The 21,195-nt window shown below is 44.8% G+C and overlaps 1 protein-coding gene across 1 annotated transcript; it reads right to left on the reverse strand.

Annotated features, from left to right (window-relative positions):
- Window positions 1-1,504: 1,504 nt before the first annotated feature.
- Window positions 1,505-19,449, reverse strand: LOC128418515 (free fatty acid receptor 2-like). Its single transcript, XM_053398240.1, has 2 exons — window positions 18,950-19,449; window positions 1,505-3,128 (listed from the first exon to the last, which is right to left on the reverse strand). Exon 2 carries the CDS (start codon window positions 3,115-3,117, stop codon window positions 2,089-2,091), a length of 1,029 nt encoding a protein of 342 aa, XP_053254215.1. The 5' UTR covers window positions 3,118-3,128; window positions 18,950-19,449; the 3' UTR covers window positions 1,505-2,088.
- Between the last annotated feature and the right edge of the window lie 1,746 nt (window positions 19,450-21,195).

Below are 21,195 nucleotides of genomic sequence, written 5' to 3' on the forward strand. Positions count from 1 at the left end.
TTTATTTAGCTGAACTGTATATTTATTTAACTGTATTTATTTAGCTCCACTTCCTGCTCAGATACAGCAAGTCTGAAAAGGCAGCAGGAAAGGATGCAGCAAATCAACTCAAAATGCAGTTTGAAAAAGGGAGCTCCAGGAGAAAAAGACAAATCAAAAGGCACACTCCTTGGTAGAATAAGGGAGCATTCCTAGGAACAAGTAGAAGGTGTAACACAAAGCCAGTGCAAAGTTTCACCAGATCCAAACTGCATTCAGGAGTGAGGGTCCTGCTGCTGCTCTGCCATAATAATAATAATAATAATAATAATAATAATAATAATAATGATGATGATGATGATGATGTATTTATACCACACCCATCTGGCTGGCTTTCCCCAGTCACTCTGGGCGGCTCCCAACAGAATATTAAAAATACAATAAAATATCAAACATTAAAAGCATCCCTACACAGGGCTGCCTTCAGATGTCTTCTAAAAGTCAGATGGCTGTTTATTTCCTTGACATCTGATGGGAGGACGTTCCCCAGTATGGGCACAACTACTGAGAAGGCCCTCAGAAAACAAGCCTTGAAAATCATCACATGGCCAAGCTTAGGATCCAGACTAAATCCCTTCCCTCTGGTATGGCCCCTGCCACACCACTTAAACCCCCCTTTTGAGGGGCCTTACACCAGGCTCAGCTTAGCCAGCTAAGCTTGGTCTCAGCCAAGATGAGCAAGGGGTGCTGGTGTATCTTCAGTTGAGCTGGGATTCGGGACTTAATGCCAGCTGAGCTCAGCCAAGCTGGGAATTGGCTCCACCACATCTCATTCTAGTGCATCTTGTCATAGGATCGCCCCCTAAATGGAATAAGCAACTGTATCTGCAGATGCCAGCAAACTGAGGAAAGGGACTGGAGCCAGAAGTTAGTGATCAGGATACAAAGGATTTTGTGATTAGTTCCATGAGGCTAAAGGGACTCTGGGTGTGTTTTTCTTGAACAGCAGCCCTCAATGCCACAGGCCATCAAAGCACAGGGACGGTTCACAAGCACTGCCATAGAGATGTGCCAGGTTCATTCATTCAGAGCATTCTTGGAAAACAACATGTGAACAGTTACCCTGAGAAGGGGAAGGTACATGCACACACACAACACAACACAACACAACACAACAACACAACACAACACAACACAACACAACGCAACACACCTCATAGTCCAGAATTCAAATCTTGAGAAGGCCTGTGCAAGCTCTTAGCTTCAGTATCATAACCAGCAGTAGCAGATGAAGGCCAAAGCACAAGATGTCAACTGTGAAATGGGGGCCAATGTTGCTTTTGTAGCAAATAGACCAGCTCACATAGGTGAGAGATGGGCACTTTTCTCAATCTGAGGGCCACCTTTCCTGTTGGGCAGCCCTCTGGAGGCTATGTGCCATTGGCAGGTGTGGCAAAGATGGGTGTGGTCAGTCACACATTATCATTAAAAATTAGATTTATTGCATATTTTTCCCCATGGTGGGTCACAACCATTTAAAACACAACATTCAAAATGGTTTAAAACAAATTAGTCCTTCTCCATCCTCCAGCTAGGGAAACAAGGTATTATCACACATTCCAGTCACATAAAATGGCTATAGGAGGGAGCAGAGCAAGACCAGTGATGGGTGTGGCCTGCATAGTTCCAAGGACTAGGCAGAGGCAGTGTGGGCCACCATTGGCCACCAGAACTAAGGTTCCCCTGTCAAAAGGGGGAGTTCGGAAGAGGTAGCTTCTCTCTCAGCTCCTTCTCTGGCAACTGGGAGGTGGAGTGATTCATGAACCAACAGAAGGTTCCTTCTGTGGTGTTGACCACACATCTTTACCCCCAGGCAAGCCAAAATGCTTCATTTAGTCCTCTGAAGCACATCACATAGGCCAACCATTGCTTCCAATAAGCCTTTCAGTCATCTGTGGAGAAACTCTATGCTGACCTTCCATATGTATTAGAGGCTGAAACTTGGTGGAGTTTGCAAAAGTCTGCTGAGAGGCACAGAAAAGAAGGTCCTTCATTTCTCCATATGGACATCCTCTTTCATTCCAAGTCCCAAAGTATGGACAAAGCAGGCTACCAGCCCCTCACGATCCTTTCAGAAGGCAGCTCGCCCAGGTTAGAAATAGAAATAGAAGATTTATCAACCCCACTGTGGTCTATCTCGATGTCACAGCAGAACCCACAAAACTGATAACACCATGGCATGATGGCATGGAACTTGCGTCCCAGGCCGGAAAAACATTTGGCAAAGGTTTGTTGGATGGCAGTGGAGGAGAAATAGAAGATTGCTGGGTCCATGGAAGCGTTGAGGGTGCTAAGGAGCAACGCATACACCCTCCAGGAAGGACTCTCATTCTGGATGAAGCCCACAATGTGGGAAATGTTGTAGGGAGCAAAGCAGACCGCAAAGTTGAGCAAAGTAGCCACAGCAAGCCCCACAGCCCGTTGCTTCCTGCGGGCATGGATGTTAGGCAAGGAGGTTAGGATGCGGACTAAGTTGACATAGCAAAAAAGGGTGATGAGGAAAGGGAGGAAGAAGAGGGTGATGCAGAGCTCCAGGCGGACAGGGAGGAGGATGTGGAGCTGGTTGGGGGAGAAACTCTCATAACATTTGGAGGTGTTGGCAGAGTTGGAGATGGTTTCGTTATTATGACCTGGCAAAGCGAGTTCCACGATGTAGACAATGCTGCAGTGGGAGCAAGCGAGGAACCAGAACAAGATGCTGGCAAACACTGCATACATTGGTCTCCGGTTCAACTTGTACCTGATAGGATAGGCAACGCCCAGGTAGCGCTCCACGCTGATGGCCATGAGGAACAGGGTGCTGATGTAGATGCTGCTGTAGTAACAGAAGTTGGTGAGAGGGCAAAGGAACATGGGGAGAGGCCATGTCATGTCCGAAGCGGCCTCCACCATCTTGAAGGGCAGAAAGAGGAGCAGGATGACATCAGACACAGTCAAGTTGAACAAGAGGATTTCTATTGGGGTTGCCTTCTGGCGCACCTTGGCTTGGAATGTGTAGAAGGCCAGGAGGTTGGCTGGGAGGCCAGCCAGGAAGGCAAAGATGTAGACGGCAAGGACCATGGCATTGTATAACGACATCCTTTCAGTCCCTGCAAAATAAATAAAGGCTTTGCTTTACCTATGCAAGGATACTGCCCCACGAAACCCCAATTTATCTCACTCACAACCAGGGCTGGAGAACCCCCTCCCCATGTTACTTTTAACTACACAATTCCAATCACTTTTGACCTTTAACCCTACTGGCTGGGGCTAGTGGGAACTACACTGGTACCTCGGGTTACAGACGCTTCAGGTTACAGACTCTGCTAAACTTGAAATAGTACCTCGAGTTAAGAACTTTACCTCAGGATGAAAACAGAAATCGTGCACCAGTGGCGTGGTGGCAGCAGGAGGCCCCATTAGCTAAAGTGGCACCTCAGGTTAAGAACAGTTTCAGGTTAAGAATGGACTTCTGGAACGAATTCTTAACCCGATGTACCACTGTATAGTCCAACCAGTGTGGTGTGGAGCGTTGGAGACCAACTTTCAAATCCCCACTCAACCAGGAAGCTCCCACTGGGTGGACTTTGGCCATTCGCTGCCTCTCAGGGTAACCTACTTCACAGAGTTGTTGTGGGGATTAAATAAAAATGGGGAGAACCATGCACACCAGCGGAGGTCCTTGGAAGGAAAGGTGGGATATAAATGCAATGAATAAAATAACAAATGCAACTTCTAGAGGGCCACGTCAGGAGGATAAATTTGATTGAGATCTCATGGAATGGTGAACCGAAAGGAAGCCATCCTCCCAAATTTGCACATCTCTGAATTTTGCAGTGCATTTCCTCAACCAAGAAATAAGTACAATATGCATAGATTACTGGAGAATGTGCATATAAATGCATACAGTAGTAAATATAGCCTGAATTTTAATGAGGACTTTTTTAAAAATTAAAAATTGCAAGCTGATTTGGCAGGAGGAGAAGGAACCCACTGCAACTTCCTCGGCTGGTCCTGTCCCAGACACATCTTTCCCTCCCTCCCTCTTGGAAATTCAACACTATTAAACAACCTGACTGCAAATTTATAATTAAGCTAAGAGCATCACCGCAGGAAAAGAAAGGAGAAACAAAGCAAACAAGCACAACCAATTCCAATACCAGATTTTAATCCTTGAACTGCCCTGAGACCTCCGGGTATAGGGCAATATATAAATTCATTAACTAATAAAATAAGAATAAAAATAATAACAGTCTCCAAATGTTTAAGGAAGCGACTCTTGCACTCTCCCCAAGCAGATCCCCCAATTGTGCATGCCCTTTTCTTCTCATCCTTTGGGTTCACCACCGGCAGTTTGCCTCGGCTTGAGTCAGCCCAGGAAGCAATATAGTCCCAACTCCCTCTGTCAGTCACTCACACAGGGATGGTGCAGGCTTCTCTCTGCTGGCAAGAGATGGGGAAACACCAGCTTAATTGGGAGCAGCGAATGAAGGCCGCTGTGGACCAGGGCGAGGTGGACAGCTCATCTCCTACACCGATGGCCTCCAGCTGCTTCTGCCACCAGGGGAAAAGATAGCAGGCCTCCCTGATATCTAATATTATATATTATTCAGAGTAACTGCTGACAGGTTATCAAAGAATTCCATTATTCCCCCAGAGGGGAAATGTTTGCATAACTCTAATAAGAGAAGAGCAGAATAATGGGACCAGACATCTGTGGTCTGCATATCACAACATCCATATGCAAAACGAAAGATCCACTGGAAAAGAGTTGTACAGAGGCACAAGCAAATCCGTCAATTGGGTACCAGGGTGGTGGCTATTCTTCTAAACTACTTGTAGCCAAATGAGAGTACAGTGTTACCTCGGGTTACATACGCTTCAGGTTACAGACTCCGCTAATCCAGAAATAGTACCTTGGGTTAAGAACTTTGCTTCAGGATGAGAACAGAAATCGTGCTCCGGCGGCGCGACAGCAGCGGGAGATCCCATTAGCTAAAGTGGTGCTTCAGGTTAAGAACAGTTTCAGGTTAAGTACGGACCTCCAGAACAAATTAAGTACTTAACCCGAGGCACCACTGTACTGAACTTTTCTGTGTATAAGTCAAGGATATTTCCCGTTAACTTAATGTTGAAAAATTTGACCCGTATTATAGACGGATAGTGCAGAGTGGGAGAAGGGGGATTGGTTGCTGCTGGGAGCTGGAGATTGCCATAGGCAGTATTGCAGTATTGTGGGTGATTGTTGGCTGTGTCCAGGCCTTTTTTTTATTGGCTGTTGCAGCAGATGCCCGGTGAGACATTTGGTTGCTTTTGCGTCATGTGCGATAGGAAGCGTTGTTCAGACGGGCAATCCTCCCCCTGAAAAGCTCAACAACTCTGGGAAATCTCCCCCCCCCATTTTATTAATTTTTAGTCCCTCGAAATAGGGGGCATCTTATACACGGGGGCGTGTTATACATGCAAGACAATGGTAATTATGTTTTTTCAAGGTATTTATTCATTATTGTTTGATTTCATTTGGGTGCTGTTGTTTTTAAAAGCTTTTTTTTTCAGAGGGAGCACTATGCAGATTGTCAATAGTACTCTGATTTTAAAATTGGGAAGGAAAATAAATCTTCTGCAGGAGTCCAGGTTTTTAATTTATTTTCAAACTCAGTTCCTCTCCAGTTCCTATAGTTCAGCTCCAGCCATTTGGGACTCTCGGGGAGGGATAGGTACATATATGTCCATTTCATTTTTTTCCAGGCTCACGTTGAAGTCTCCACATTTCCACATTAAATTTTGATTTTTTTTAAAAAAAGTCCTCATTAAAATTCAGCAGAATTTCAGTTCAAATGTCACCTGACTTACATATATTTGTATGCAATTTTGCCTAATATCCATACTTTTGCAAAATGGCTCTCCCCTGATAATACACCTCTGTGTGATATTTTCCACTAAGGTGCATGTTTTCAAGCATTCCCTCCCCAGTCTATGAATTTGTAAAAATCTCTTGCGCTGGAGAATAGCATTGAAAGATTCAGAGAAGATATAGATTTTGGATTTTGAAAGATGTCTGAGTCTCAGTTTGCATATCGCTTCTGAAATCAAACAGCTTCATGTATAAATGCAAAATGAATCAAATTCCCCCCAACCCATCTTTCCTTGTAGGCCATAAGAAGAGCCTGCTGGATCAGGATTACTTATCTCCGGCAAGCTACCTTTCTATATTCAGGATTTATTCTTATTTTCGTGCGGAGAAGCACTCAGTTGTGTGAGCCTCCAGCTCAGTCCAGAGACAGATTGACTGCCTCAGCTTCTGCCCCTCAGCAGAAGTCCCTACGTTATAGGGTTTATTTAGCTGACCTGTATATTTATTTGACTGTATTTATTTAGCTCCACTTCCTGCTCAGATAGAGCGGGGCTGAAGAGGGAAAGGGAAGAGAACAAGGAAAGGGGCTCAGAATGCAGTTTGAATAACAGGGAGCTCCAGGACTAAAAGACAAATCAAAAGACACACTTCTTGGTAGGATAAGGGAGTGGTTCCTATGCACAAGTAGATGGTTGTAAAGCAAAGCCAGTGCAAAGTTTCACCAGATGCAAACCACATTCAGGAGTGAGTCTCCTGCTGCTGCTCCTCTTCTTGAACGTTAAACAGAGAAAACAATCCTTGAAAGTCATGTTCAGCACAGAGTTGCCAGCACAAATGGCCAAGCTTAAATGACTTAGGATCTGGCCTAAAAAAAAACCTCTCCGGCCCCACCCCTGCCACACAACCAGTTCCTCCCACCATTCCTCTGCATCAAACCAGTGCATGACACCTCCCCCCCCGTCTACACTGCTTTTCTCAACCTTTTCCAAATTTACAATACCTTTTTATAAGCAGCAAGCAGGTAGGAGATCTTATTCCTGATTTTAGTGGGAGCCAGTGCTTTTTTTCTTTTAAAAAAGAAATGTTTAGGGTACTCTCATTTTGACTCGTTAAAATCACTGGGAATGGAAGTGAAGCTGCCATCAGAGGTGGTAACAACGATACTGACCAATCACCATGCTAGATTCCAACTGCTACTTCACACATTAAACGCCCGCTTCCGTCTGAGACTCAGGAAACACAGTGACAGGAAATGAGGCCGCCATTGGGGGTAGCAATGGAAATGACGATTCACCGTGCTAGAGAAGAAACTGTTTTTTTTTATTTTAGTTTCTTCTCCCGTTAGATTCACAAAATGTTTAGGGGTATGCATACCCCTGTGTACCCCCCAGAAAAAAGCACCAATGGGAACACCGTACCCATACGAGCAAAGATTGGATTGTCAAAGAGCTTTGCAAACAGGTATAGCAGCCTGTTTTGAGCCATCAACTGAGCCATTGCAAAAGTCCTAAACTACCTTCCTTGTCTGGCATGGGAGTGGCAAGTAAAAGCTGATCGTGGGGGCTCAAATCCTGAGCTGAAGAAGGAAACTGGAATAAATGCCAGGACAAACACTGTTAAGATATGGTTACCAGATTTTTTTCAATGAATCTGGGGTCACTCCCTCCCCTTGTTTTTTGAAGCTGAGTAGCAACAGGGAGTCTGTAGTGGGGATGGTGAGGCAAAAGACCCTGGCCCAAGCACACATGCATATTGTATAAAGGTGCAAAGCCCTTCTTTTGCACCCTGTGAAGCATAAATGCGCAGAGTTTTTAAAAAACTGGGCAACAGCATGCCGCTGGCCCGTGACTCCCCAGCCTCCTCCCAGTTTCCTGCCCTTTGTTTTGACAGATTGGGGGAGGCTCGGGAGTCACGGGCCGGCGGGTGTTTTTTAAAAAAATAACTCTGCACATTTATGTTTCACAGGGTGCAAAAGAAGGGCTTTACACCTTGCCTGGCAGAAAAATCACGTGCCTTGTGCCCCTCCTGGGTAACGCCCGTCCGTCCGTGACTCCTGAGCCTCCCCCTATCCCTCAAAACAAAGGAGAAAGGGGGCAGGAGATCTGTTCCACTGGACGCCCCTGGTTCTCCTTCTGCAGTGGCGGCAGCAGCGAGCAGCGAGCAGCTCCTGAAGCCAGCCAGAGCCAACTGCACTACCAGGCTGGCTCTGGGCTGCTGAGGCTGCCACTGCCACATTTCCCAGGACATATTTGCAAATATGGGGACATTCCAGGGACGGAATTTGTCCAGGGACAGATTTGCAAATCCAGGGACTGTCCCTGCGAACCGGGGACGTCTGGTAACCCTATGTTAAAAGCCTTGTAATCTGGCCTGGCAACCGGTGCAAGCTTTTAAATTATATGGGCAGCCAGTGCAAGCTTTTAAATTGGCAGACATACACCAAAAGGCCTGGCCGGCCCTGCAAGGGACCCCAGAAACTTAGACCTTTGGCCCTTCTGTGTCTGCCTTCCCACGGCTGACATTGCTTCCCATCTCCCCCTCAAGCTTCTCCCAGCACACCTCTCTGCTGCTGCTGTTGCTTGTCTCCAGTCTAAACAGTGTGCGGTGAAGGAGGAGGGATCGCCTCCCAAGTGAGGGGAATTATTTATCCATTAGTGTCTCTGAGGGATAAATCATGGGACGGGAAGTCAATACAATCCCTTGGGGGAAAGTGAAAAGCTAGGAGCCTGAATGTAAACACACCGGGAATAGAATGCTTTTGTACAATACCCAGCTAGAGTCCCGGCTTGTAAAATTGTTCATGAATACACGTCCCCTCGCTTGTTTTGAGAACCTTGGCAGAGCCTCTCGCTTCCCAGTCAGCCTGTTTCATTTTCACCTGCTGCTCAAGATGCAGATGATGAAGAAAGAGCCACCAACTGCTATGGTTAAACCCCCCCCCCCACACACACACACAAATTGTCACAGAAACCGACTTTCCAGAAGGTTGTGGAAAACTGATTTAAAATTTTTGGCGTGCTGTACGCTGAAAGAAAACTGTACAGTGGTTCCTCAGGTTACATACGCTTCAGGTTACATATGCTTTAGGTTACAGACTCTGCTAACCCAGAAATAGTGCTTCAGGTCAAGAACTTTGCTTCAGGATGAGAACAGAAATCGTGCTCCAGCAGCACAGCAGCAGCGGGAGGCCCCATTAGCTAAAGTGGCGCTTCAGGTTAAGAACAGTTTCAGGTTAAGTACGGACCTCAGGAACGAATTAAGTACTTAACCCGAGGTACCACTGTATATGGAAATGATGTACCAATGGCATCTGACTCCTAGTAAATTAGCAAAAATGTGTAAGACAGGTACAAATATCTGCTGGAAATGTAAAGAAAAAGAAGGCACCTTTTATCATACATGGTAGTATTGTAAGGTAACAAAAGCATTCTGGGAAATGATATATAATGAGTTGGAAAAAATGTTTAAAATAGCTTTTCTTTTATTTTTAAAAAAGAGGCTTTTTATTAGGAATTGTAGGTGCTGATATTCCAAGGGAGCAGAAAAGACTGTTTTATGTATGCGATGACAGCTGTACAGATACTATTAGCCCAGAGATGGAAAGAAGATAAAGTCCCTACCAGAGAAGAAAGGAAAATTAAACTTGGATTATGCCAAAATGGCAAAACTGACTAGAAGACTCAGGAACCAAGAAGACTAAAGCTTTGACAAAGAAAGGGAAAATGTTTATAATTTATCTTGGAGACCACTGCAAACAGATGGAAACATTAGCAGGATTGCAATAACACCTGTAATATAGAAGTATTAGGGAGATAACGGAGATATAAAATATGAACTATTGAAAAATATACAGTAGAAAAAGGTTAACAATAGGACCCACAGAGGGGAAGGTGGGAAGTCCAGAGATTCGGAGGAATCTTTAAATGTGTATGTGTATGGTTGAATTGTTATAATTTTATAAATAAAAATTATTTCAAAAAAAGAAAAAGAAACTGCTGTTCTAGCCCCCCCCCCTTTATCTTTTGGTGGAGTCTCCAACAGGGTTTTTTCATATCATTTTGTAGGACTGTGCATTCCCTCCCTCACCTCAATCTCCCACCCCGTTGGGCCAACCCAGAGACCACCTCCTTCAAATCCAGTCTCAAATTAGTTTGAGGTGGGGCTAATGTGGAATAAGAGGTTTTCTAAATCCCTTATTAAACGTATAGCTGGGAGCAGGGAGGGAGTTAGAGGCTGCATCTCCCCACCTCCACCCCAACAGAGAGCATGTTTGGGGGGGTCGGTTTTGTAGGGTGCTGTTTTGCTTTCATCCAGGGAAACTGCTACTCAGCATCTGATGCGTGGAAAGTGAAGGGTGCTCCTTCGGGAATGGTCATTAAGCTGGAAGGAGAGGCCTCTGGTAGCAGGCACCTATCTTCTCCCAAGAAGATGCATCCAGCGGTCACGTAAGCCTTGCAGGTTTGTCCACCTTGTGCCCCCTGGAGTGCCCCGAACCACTCAGGGCCATCCAGTTTAACCTGCAACAATCTGCGGCTGCCCCAGCCCAACTTGACTGACACCAAAATCCCTTCCAATATGCCCTGTTTGGCTTGGGATTTGAGCCTCAGCACAGTCCTATCACTTACTAAGCTTTTAACTAGAGCAAGGGGGAGGAATGTATATGATCCTTGAGGTCCCTATATCTGGGGACCCTTGAGGTCTCTATATCCTTAGGCCAGACCTCTCACAAGCCCTGGTCTATACCCTTTCTGAATTATTTTGCACAACCGAAACACATTCTTGAATTCTAATGAAGCCCCTTGTTCACCAGGATGGAGGATGGAGGGTGTGTGTGTGTGTGTGTGTGTGTGTGTGTGTGTGAGAGAGAGAGAGAGAGAGAGAGAGAGAGAGAGAGAGAGAGATGTTCAGCAAGTGAAGCTTTTCCCTTTTATCTTAGCTCTGCACCCAAAAATGCTTCACTTGTTGAATTTAATGTGTGTTGGGCTGATTTTAAAGGCAGAAGAGCAGGATGAGGAAAAGCCCCCCCCCCCCCAATTAAAAGAAGCATGGCAAAAATGATACAAATGGCACATGAGATAATGCCATGTACTTGGTTTGTACATTTAGATATTTGTCTGGGGAGCATGCAAATGATAGGTCCGAACAGGATGACAAGTTTGGATATGTGGTAGCTCTTCTTCCACCTTCTCTCGCTTCAGATATGCCACTCCATGCAGAAAACGACACACACCTGTTGAAAGGTGCTTTTCAACATGCAAAATAAGCCTCGCAGCATCCTGGGGTAAATGCCACCGGGAAAGGACCTCTTTGTTGACTGCGATATGCATGGGGAGAGAGTAGAACTGACAGTGACAGCTGCAAAATGGGAGGGAGATGGAGAATTTGGCTGTGTCCCTTGATGCCCTAGGCTCCCAGCTGCACTACGCATTCAAAGCAGTATTGTGCCACTTTAAACAGTCCTTGGTTCTCCTAAAGAACCCTGGGAGCTGTCATTTTTAAAGGTGGGGTGAATTGCTAAGAGACCTCTCCCCTAGCTACAATTCCTAGAGGGCTTGTACAATCAACCCCTCTTCCCAAGGAATTCTTGGAATTGTAGCTCCAGGAGTGGAATAGGGGTCTCCTAACAACTCTCAGCCACTGGCGGAGGAAGAGGGGGGCGGGAGAAGCACACTGCCCCCTGGCAGTGGGATCCCGGTGGGGTTCCATAACAGCTGCCCCCCCCATGCTGAAGCTCCACCACTGCTCTCAGCACCCTTTTGCAAACGAGACTTCCTAGGATTCTTTAGGGGAAGCCATGACGGTGGTATGATGATGATGCTTTAAATGTATGGTGCAGATATGGCCTTTATCACTTGGAGCTTGGGATGGGGGCATGGCAATTTCTCCAGTTTGCAAATGGGCCCATGGGCCCAAAAAGGTTGGTGACTCTTGCTATGCACCCTCACTTTGGTAGGGGGGAGGAGCCCCATTAAACAGAAGGGGCCTGACTTCTGAATAAGCCTGCACTGTGAATGAAAAAGTGAAGTGAGCCCAAGATGTACTGTGAGCTATTGTGTAACTGTCACAAGGGGATTGCTACGTGCCTCAAACCCTGACTGCTACAGATAAATAATTGGATGGCAAACACTTGTTAAATATCAGGTATTTTGATGAGTATACACCCACTCAGAAAGTATTTTGTATCCAGCGTTTGCGAAAGGGAATGATGAGAAAGGAGGGGTTCCTTTTCAATCTAGTTGCCACGGAAGTCAGAAAGTGCTGAACATGCCTGTATAAATTTGCCCTCAAACCAGGCAATCAAACTAGCCACCTTGAGGGACAGAAACCTGACAATGACCTCTGATTATGCCAGAGTCATTATGCCATGACCTTCACCTGCCCTGCTTGGCACCCTTCTTGAGTGTTTTTGCCTAGCTGGAATATGTCCTTTCCTGAGTGGAGGATAGAGAGGGATGGGTGAATGTATAGAAGCAAGACTACTGTACAAAGTTAAATTGGGCATTTGTTGCTCTACCCACATTAGGCTTTGGCACTGTCCCTTGGAAATTTACCCAGAAGGGAAAGTGGCCCTTTGGCCAGAAAAGGTTTCCAATCCCTGGCCTATGCAGTGATTAACAGTTTCTCTGGTCCCCCAGAAGCAACCATAACTCTCTGGGGGCAGCCTGCCCTTGGATGTCCATTGGAATGGGAGACTCCCTTCCTTCAACTCTATTCATCACACAAAGGAGATGAGAAGTCCCTTGCTTATGCTGGATAAGAGAGACCAGCAGACCTGGTCCTTCTTCATTTCCCCAAGTTCTCTAACACATACACTGAACTCAAAGAAGGGAAAGGCGAGTTTCACTTTCCTCCGAACTCAGGAGACACTTGGGAGCATCAAAATGCAGGGCTGGTTTGGAAGCTCCAGCTGGTACATACTGCTGTTGGGGGTATCTGGCCAAGAACATGTGGCACCATCCTTAAGGCATCTGCACTGACTGCCCATCTGCTTCCAAGCCAGGCTCAAACAACTTTGGTCCAGGGTCCCTCAAGGACCACCTGAACCCTTCTATCTGAGCACCACAATTTAAAAAGGATGTTGACAAGCTGGAACGGGTGCAGAGGAGGGTGACCAAGATGATCAAAGGTCTGGAAGCCAATCCTTATGAGGAGCAGTTGAAGGAGATGGGTATGTTTAGCCTGGAGAAGAAGAGACTGAGAGGAGATATGATAGTCATCTTCAAATATCTAAAGGGCTATCACATGGAAGATGGAGCAAGCTATTTTCCCCTTGTTCCGGAGGCTAGGAACGAAACAAATGGATTCAAGTTACAAGAAAGGAGATTCCAACTAAACCCCAGGAAGAACTTTCCAACAGCAAGAGCCAATCAACAGTGGAATGGACTCCCTCTGAAGGTGGTGTTCATTGGAGAGTTTTAAGCAGAGGTTGGATGGCCACCAGTCATGGATGCTTTAGCTGAGATTCCTGCATTGCAGGGGGTTGGACTAGATGACACTTAGGTCCCTTCCAACTCTACAATTCTATGATCCCAGCTCCACTGAGACCATCTTCACCTTCTGTTACAGCCTGCTCCACCAGGCTTATGCAGGCAACTAAGAATACTAAGAACCCACAATATTTAAGTGATCTCTGGTTATTAAATGTTTACATGGTTTTTATGGTGCAGTTTTATGCATCACGGGTGTAAACTGCTCTGATACTTATTTTTTATTTCTTGAATAGAGGCGTAGAAATATTTTTAGAAATACGCAAGTAAATATTACTTGCATAGCTCCCAAGAGTCTTTCTGAAGTGAGAGATTAACCCCATGCCCCAAGGTCTGGACTCTAGTGATGTCCTACAGCAATAAAGCCCTCTCTTTCTGTCACTGAGCTCCTGCAAAGCCTGTTGTTGAGGACATGAGTGAGGCCAAGCTCTTAGGAAATGTTGTGGCTGCCACAAGAAGCTCTCCACCAACGGCAGCCAACCTGTGTCTGCCCTGTGTGATATGGGGTATAGCACGTTCAATATCACAGCAAATAGAAAATTAGGGAGGAGAGTTGCCTGACAAAAGGCATTTGCTAAAATTCCTTCTTCTACATGACTATGAAAAGGATGGGGGTCTTGTTCTCTTATCAACTGGTCACCCTCCATGCAGAGTGACACTGCAACAGGACCCCCCACACACATACACACACTGCTGACCTCCAGAACCTTATTCTTTCTCATTATTATTCTCCCTGCTGTGGCTATTTGTTCACCTGCCCTCCACTGCCAGGTGAACAGGGGCAAGAGCAAGTTGAAGGAGCAGCAGAACTTCTCCTTTTCTGGGCAACAGCAAGGATTGGGTCCAGAGGGTGTGGGCAAGCAAAGAGGCAGTGGGGATGCTGACAAGAAGAGTGGTCCCTCGGGAGTGGGGCAGACCTACCAAGCAGATATTGCCCTGATACCATGGGAGATCTGGTAGCCCTCCAGATGTCGTTGAACAACTGCACGTAGAACATAATGAATTCAAACTTTAATCACTGTTCTAGTCTTTCCACTGCTGGTAACAGGTCTGGCTTTGGATAGCTCAGTTGGTAGAGCATGAGACTCTAAATCTCAAGGTCATGGGTTCAAGCCCAACGTTGGGCACAAGATTCCTGCATTACAGGGGATTGCACTAGATGACCCTCATCACCCGTTCCAACTCTACAATTCTATGGTACTTTTTCATGCACCAGAAAACCATTTCTGGGAGGAAGATGGTGATAGAAAGTACCCAGGGCAGGGACAAGGAACCTCCATGTTGTGGACCCACCAAGCACCCCCCCCCCCCACTTGGCCCACAAAGCTGATTAGGCACCACTAATCAGCTGGTCAGTCCTGTGCACAGCCCAGGTCTGGCCCAAGACATTTTGGCACCTGAGGTGAACCACAAAATGGCATCCCTTTTCAATGCCTGCAAGAAGGGAAGAAGGAGTGAGTGAGTGGAGATCTAAACTGGGAACAAGGGTGAGAGGAGATGAACAGTGCCTCTAATTCGCCAAGAGGCCTCTGTAGAGGTGGCATGGGTGGTGGTGGTCAGATTCGACCTCCAAGGAGCATGGCACAGCTGTTACTGCTAGGGCAGCAGCAGCAGGTGATGCATTCCTTGGAGTCTGGATCTTCTGCTTGAGGTGGTAGCCTCCCCTTGTTTCATGGGTAGGCTGGCCCTGGCTCAGCCCTTTGCAAATCCTGACAACCAGCTGATCAGTCCCTGTTCATGGTGCTTTGCTTCAGCAATTCATTGGATGCAGAGCAGACACTCACTCTGCAGAATCTTTTCATCGAAGCCTCTCCAAGTCTGGTCTTGAGGGCCAAAACAGAAACCACACAGGAGATTGGTGATCAGATCTCCCAACTCCCCCTCCCCTACCAAGGGGAGTGGGCTATGATTTTTATCAGGGCAGAGGAGCTGGGAGATAAGTGTTTCTTCCTCCAGTTCCCCTGCACTTTCCTGATAAAATCACTCAAGCTTCTATTCACCTCGCCACAGACAAGAAACATAACCCACACAGTTGTTGGGATGCCAGTATTTTTACATCAGGTTTGGGAAGGAGTTGGGAAACAGTTTAGATCTCGAAAATGGCACTGGGTGGACTATGCTGAAATGGCAAAACTGACTGGAACACTCAGGAATCAAGAAGGTAATGACTTTAACAAAGAATGGGGAAAATTCATAACTTACTTAGGAGACCATTATAAACAAAAACGTTAGCTGGACTTTAAAATAATTTGTAAAGAAACGAAAAAGATGGAAAATTCAGAGAGATGAAAGCTGTAGAGAATGTAATGATATGTAGTTTTAGAAAAAAATATTTTAAGGACCCTGCAGGAGATGGGGGGAAGTCGCGAGATTCAGAGAATCTTGTATATGGATATGTTAAAAGATTTTTTTTCCCTTTTGAATTTGTTCTTGCAAAAACCAATAAAAAATATTTTTTAAAAAAATGGCACTGGGTGGAAAGCTTGAACTAAATACATTTTTCTCTAATATTGCTGCCCCATTCAAAAGAAACCTTCACAACCCTTTCTGTGGCTGCTTCAAAGTTAGGAAACACAGCCACAAAATGGGAGGTCGGATCTCTGTTTGACCCTCTGAGTCCAATAATCCTTAGATCTTTATTCACTCAAGATAGTTGCCATCAAAAATGATATGGATTTCACACACACTCTGTCTATGTCCCAGGGATTATAAATACAATTACATTGTTTCATGCCCTTGGTGTGGGGAGTGTTATATCTAGCACTGTGCTGATTTTCTCTCTCTTTCCCCTTTACCATTCTCCGTTCATTTAAAGGTTATCAAGCAGGAAATAAAATATTTGTGCAGTTCTCATGGAGGGGGTGCAAGATTTTTGTCAGATTGGTTTTAAGATGGCAGGGGCATGTGAGCTGACTCTTCCCTTGGGGCTTTTCAGATCTGGCAGCCCCAGCAGTCAGGGTGGCTGCAGAGTTCCTGAGAAATGTTTACTGGGAAGAACAAAACACTCTCAGCCTGTAGCCACCTTGGAATGATAAAATAAGCTCAAAGTTCAGCACCGTCTGAAATTTTCACTGTTGAGAAATTCTAAAGTGAGTCAGAAGAAGGGAAATGCGTTTCATGGTTGGGGGGACAGATTTAACTGCAGCACCAATTACAACTGACAATATAATCCTAGACATGGCTACTCATAAGTAAGTCTTGTTGAGTTCAAATTTGGTTTATTCCTAAGAAAGTGGGTAAAGGGATGCAACAACCTGGACAGTACACCATTTGAACCTTGACACTGCCATGAAATCACTTGACAGTAAGAATGTGGCGAGAATTTGATGCAGTTCACATTTATAGGCAAAGTCACACCTTTTGAAATCCTACGCAAACCAAAACCGCCTCCTTCGAAATTCTCTGAATTTTGCAGTGCATGTCTCTAGCCAAGGAATATGCACAAAACATGTACATATTAGTGGACATAGCATAGAAAACTGCCTCTTATCAGAGGAAATTGCTTTGCAAAAGTGTGTGACTTAGGCAAAATTATATACCAAGATGTGCATATTAGGAAAAATTCACACTAAAATGATGCTGAATTTTCATGAGAACTTAAAAAATAAAATACAAATTGGTGTGGAAATGTGGAGAGCTGAACTTAGGAATGCAAAAATGAGAAACTCAGCTGAAAGTCCCTACTCGGTGGACTTAGGGAAGCTGTTCCCTCCTTTCATAGATCCAGGATCAGCACTTCCTTCTGCAACATGGGTACAAGAACACTGACCTACTTTACAAGATTTTTGTATGGAAGGATGTGAGGCACAAAGATATTCCAGAGGTGTGTTGCTGCAAAGAGTCTTAGCACATCTTAAAAGACTGGCAGATTTCTTGCAGCAGAACCCTTCATGGATTAGAACCCATTTAGTTAGATGCACTGAGGATTTCCGTCAGTGGGCAGGTTTTGACCCTATCCTTCCTCCAAGGACATTCTAGACACACAACAATCCTCAGAGGAAGATTGGGAGAGGGAATGGAGGCTAGTCCGCAGTGGCAGAATGGGGTTTTATGGCAGAATGGGGTTTTCATCCTGAGTCTCCCAAGTCTTAGCCAAGTACTCTAACCATTGTTTCACACTGTCCATTTTTTATTTAGAGCTCTGTGCGTCTATGAAGAGAAGATAGATAGATGATAGATAGATAGATGATAGATAGATAGATAGATAGATAGATGATAGATAGATGATAGATAGATGATAGATAGATGATAGATAGATGATAGATAGATAGATAGATAGATAGATAGATAGATGATAGATAGATAGATAGATGATAGATAGATAGATGATAGATAGATACAGTGGTACCTCGCAAGACGAAATTAATTCGTTCTGCAAGTTTTTTCGTCTTGCGAATTTTTCATCTTGCGAAGCACGGATTCCCTGGGTATTAACGGTTTTAAGAAAAAGGAAACAAACTCGCAAGACGTTTTCGTCTTGCGAAGCAAGCCCATAGGGAAATTCGGCTTGCGAAGCAACTCAAAAAATGAAAAACTCTTTCGTCTTGCGAGTTTTTCGTCTTACGAGGCATTCGTCTTGCGAGGTACCACTGTAGATAGATAGATGATAGATATAGATAGATATAGATAGATGATAGATGATAGATAGATGATAGATAGATAGATAGATAGATAGATAGATAGATAGATGATAGATAGATAGATAGATGATAGATAGATGATAGATAGATAGATAGATAGATAGATAGATAGATAGATAGATAGATGATAGATATAGATAGATGATAGAGAGATGATAGATTAGATAGATAGATGATAGATAGATAGATGATAGATAGATGATAGATGAGATAGATAGATAGATATAGATATAGATAGATAGATGATAGATAGATATAGATAGATGATAGATAGATAGATGATGATAGATGATAGATAGATAGATAGATAGATAGATAGATAGATAGATAGATAGATGATAGATAGATAGATATAGATAGATGATAGATAGATATAGATAGATGAGAGAGAGAGAGAGAGAGAGAGAGAGAGAGAGATATGATAGATAGATAGATGATAGATAGATAGATAGATGATAGATAGATGATAGACAGATAGATAGATATAGACTATACACACATATAATACCAACTTCATGCATCTGATCTCAATGACAGCTTCCTAATGATGCTTGTGGGAGAAGGGTGGATTTTAATTTTAATTCAAACCTCCCTGTGCACAAAGGTCCTGATTCTGACTCCACGTCTCCCCATTCTGTTTTTCTTACACACAGCTTACTTTATGGCTGATATTTAAATAACAAACACCAGAGAACTTTAATTCAGATAAGTTAACATATCATCTACTTTGGCAGAATGCCAGCCATGGATCACATTTCCATGCCTCGCGGGTAAGGGAGAGAGACTCTAGCCCATGAAAGCTTTTGCCACAATAAACCTGCTTGTCTTTAATGCGCCACAAGACTTCTTCACTGCTTATAACTGTGATTCATATTGAAACACCCCCCTGAAGTCTCCAAAAGCCCCTATCGAACCCATCGCCAATAAATAATTCTGTTTTTATTCCTCACCTCCTCTACAAGCTCAGACTTTGCTCTGCCTGTCTTCTCCACCGATGGACGAGGGTTTCTCCCACGATGGATCCAGCCACCTTCTGCCCTCGCAGGAGTCGAAAGGCTTTGCTTGGCTCCCACACCCTGAAGGAGAGAGGAAAGCAGCCTGCCTGGTGCAGTAGAAGCACTCGTGATCATTTGCCAGAAGAAGCCCAACAGGCGCAGCAGCAGCAGGAAACTGACCTGTCTCCTCTTGTAACACAAGGGGATTTACTTCTTGGTTTCAAAACCGGGAAACAAACTCTTGGATGGAGAAAAGAGGCGGAGGAGGAATCCAATTTCAGCTGCACGCAGAGGGTGCCACCCACAGCCTTTGTAATCTACTTTTTAGAATCAATGATGCCTCTAGATTCAAGAGTCCAGCCTTATTTCTCCGCACTGTAACCCGACCATTGAGGGGAAATCTATACAAAGTTCTTCTTCTTGTGGTTTGCATTTATATCCCACCTTCTTCTCCGAAGAGCTCAGGGTGGCGTACGTGGTTCTCACCCTCTCCATTTAATCCCCACAAGAATCCTGTGAGGTAGGTTAGGCTGAGAGGCAACAAATGGCCAAAGTCCAACCAGTGAGAGCTTGATGGTTGGGTGGGGATTTGAACCTTGGTCTCCTAGGTCCTAATCCAGCACTGACCACTCCAGCACACTAGGTCTCAGTGGAGACACAGAAATGATGGATACTGTTTTTCTCTTCCCTGGTTAGAAAACAAACTCATGCCACATATATAAGAAGAAACAAGTGTTTGGCCTCAACACATGAGTGGGAAATGTGTGTAAGATGCCAAGGACCTGGGCAACAGGCTGTTCTTTTCCCCCCAAATATTTTTATTGATTTTCCACATTAGTAACAAATATAACATATAAAAAACACAAAACAAAGCATCTTACAATACTACAAAAGAAAAGAAAAAGAATAAAAGAATAAAAAGTCATTACTTCCAAAATCCAAGTTAACTTTCATTATAGTCTGACTTCCTCGATTCCCCCCTAACTGAATTTCATTGTAACACCTTTGTAGCAGTTCTCCAAAATCCTCTTTCTAATACAATTAACTCCTTCTACTAACTAACTTCATCACTTTTCTTATTGACTTGTCCTTAAAACCCCCCACATCACAACACCTTTAGACCTCCCAGTGTTTGGTGCAAAGGTCTAAGGGCGGATTCTAAGCACATTTGGGGGAAAGGGACTCCCTGGAGGGTAGGGGATGGCAGAACATGTGTGGAAGGTAGGGCTGGGTGACCAATGCTGATCAGGTCTCCTTTGGAGCTGAATCTATCAAACCTGCACTTTCCAAACTATATATGAATTCAAACACTTCCAATCCCTCAAGGAAACGGGTAATGCAAAAGACTAAAATAGTTTCTCTTATAGAAATCTGCCATTGTTAGATGTATTGTGGTTTGTGGGTTTATTTATGTTTTCAAAGAAGTCACAAGCAAACTTGAATGTTCAAGGCACAGTAATGGTTCCCAGCATGTCATAAGGCCCCAAACCTGAATGACAAGATGGATGTCATGATGTCAAGATGGGTGCTCTACGGGGAGGTGGTTTCAGGCACCAGGCCCACCGGTGGACCAACTCTGTGTTACAAAGATGTCTGAAATGAGCACTCACACTTTACATTGTGGGTGCCCTTTGCAGGATCGTGCGTGGTGCTACAGTTCCCAGGGAACTTACTGGCAAACAGGGACTGGCCTACCTCTCAGTGTGAATTTTTGGAGGTTCACACTCAGCCTCAGTAGTCAATTGCTGGGAGGTGGGGCTAGTCCCATATATATAAGGGGGTGGAGCTGACAGTATCCAGGTAGTCAGCTTAGGAGATTCACCCTCCCTACTCTCCCTTAGTTTAATGTTTTCTTGTTTGCAGGTTACCTTTTTCTTCCTGTTTAGTGGGCGCTGCTACAGTCTATGGCTGGTTGCTGTTGAAGGACCGGGAAGAAATTTCCCTGCATTGGCAGGTTTTGTCTTCCCCGTAGCAATCCGTCACAACTTTGGTGGTCATGGCCTTTAGTCTTTTCTTCCCTATATGGGGGGGCAGGCATGAAGTGGTGACTCACCCCCCTGCGGCGGCGATTCCAGGGTCCCCCTCTTAAAGGGGTTATATATAATGGGTGTCACTGGCCATACACTGAAAGGTTGTCAGTGAACTACCCTACGTGCGGGGATATGGGCTGGGCTGCCTGCTACACTTACGTCTCACAGAGC

The sequence above is a fragment of the Podarcis raffonei genome, chromosome 8 (assembly GCF_027172205.1).
Source record: "Podarcis raffonei isolate rPodRaf1 chromosome 8, rPodRaf1.pri, whole genome shotgun sequence".
Taxonomy (NCBI): domain Eukaryota; kingdom Metazoa; phylum Chordata; class Lepidosauria; order Squamata; family Lacertidae; genus Podarcis; species Podarcis raffonei.

What these genes read in the sequence shown, in the direction of transcription:
- LOC128418515 (XM_053398240.1), bottom strand. Translation starts at nt 3,117, where the DNA reads ATGTCGTTATACAATGCCATGGTCCTTGCCGTCTACATCTTTGCCTTC.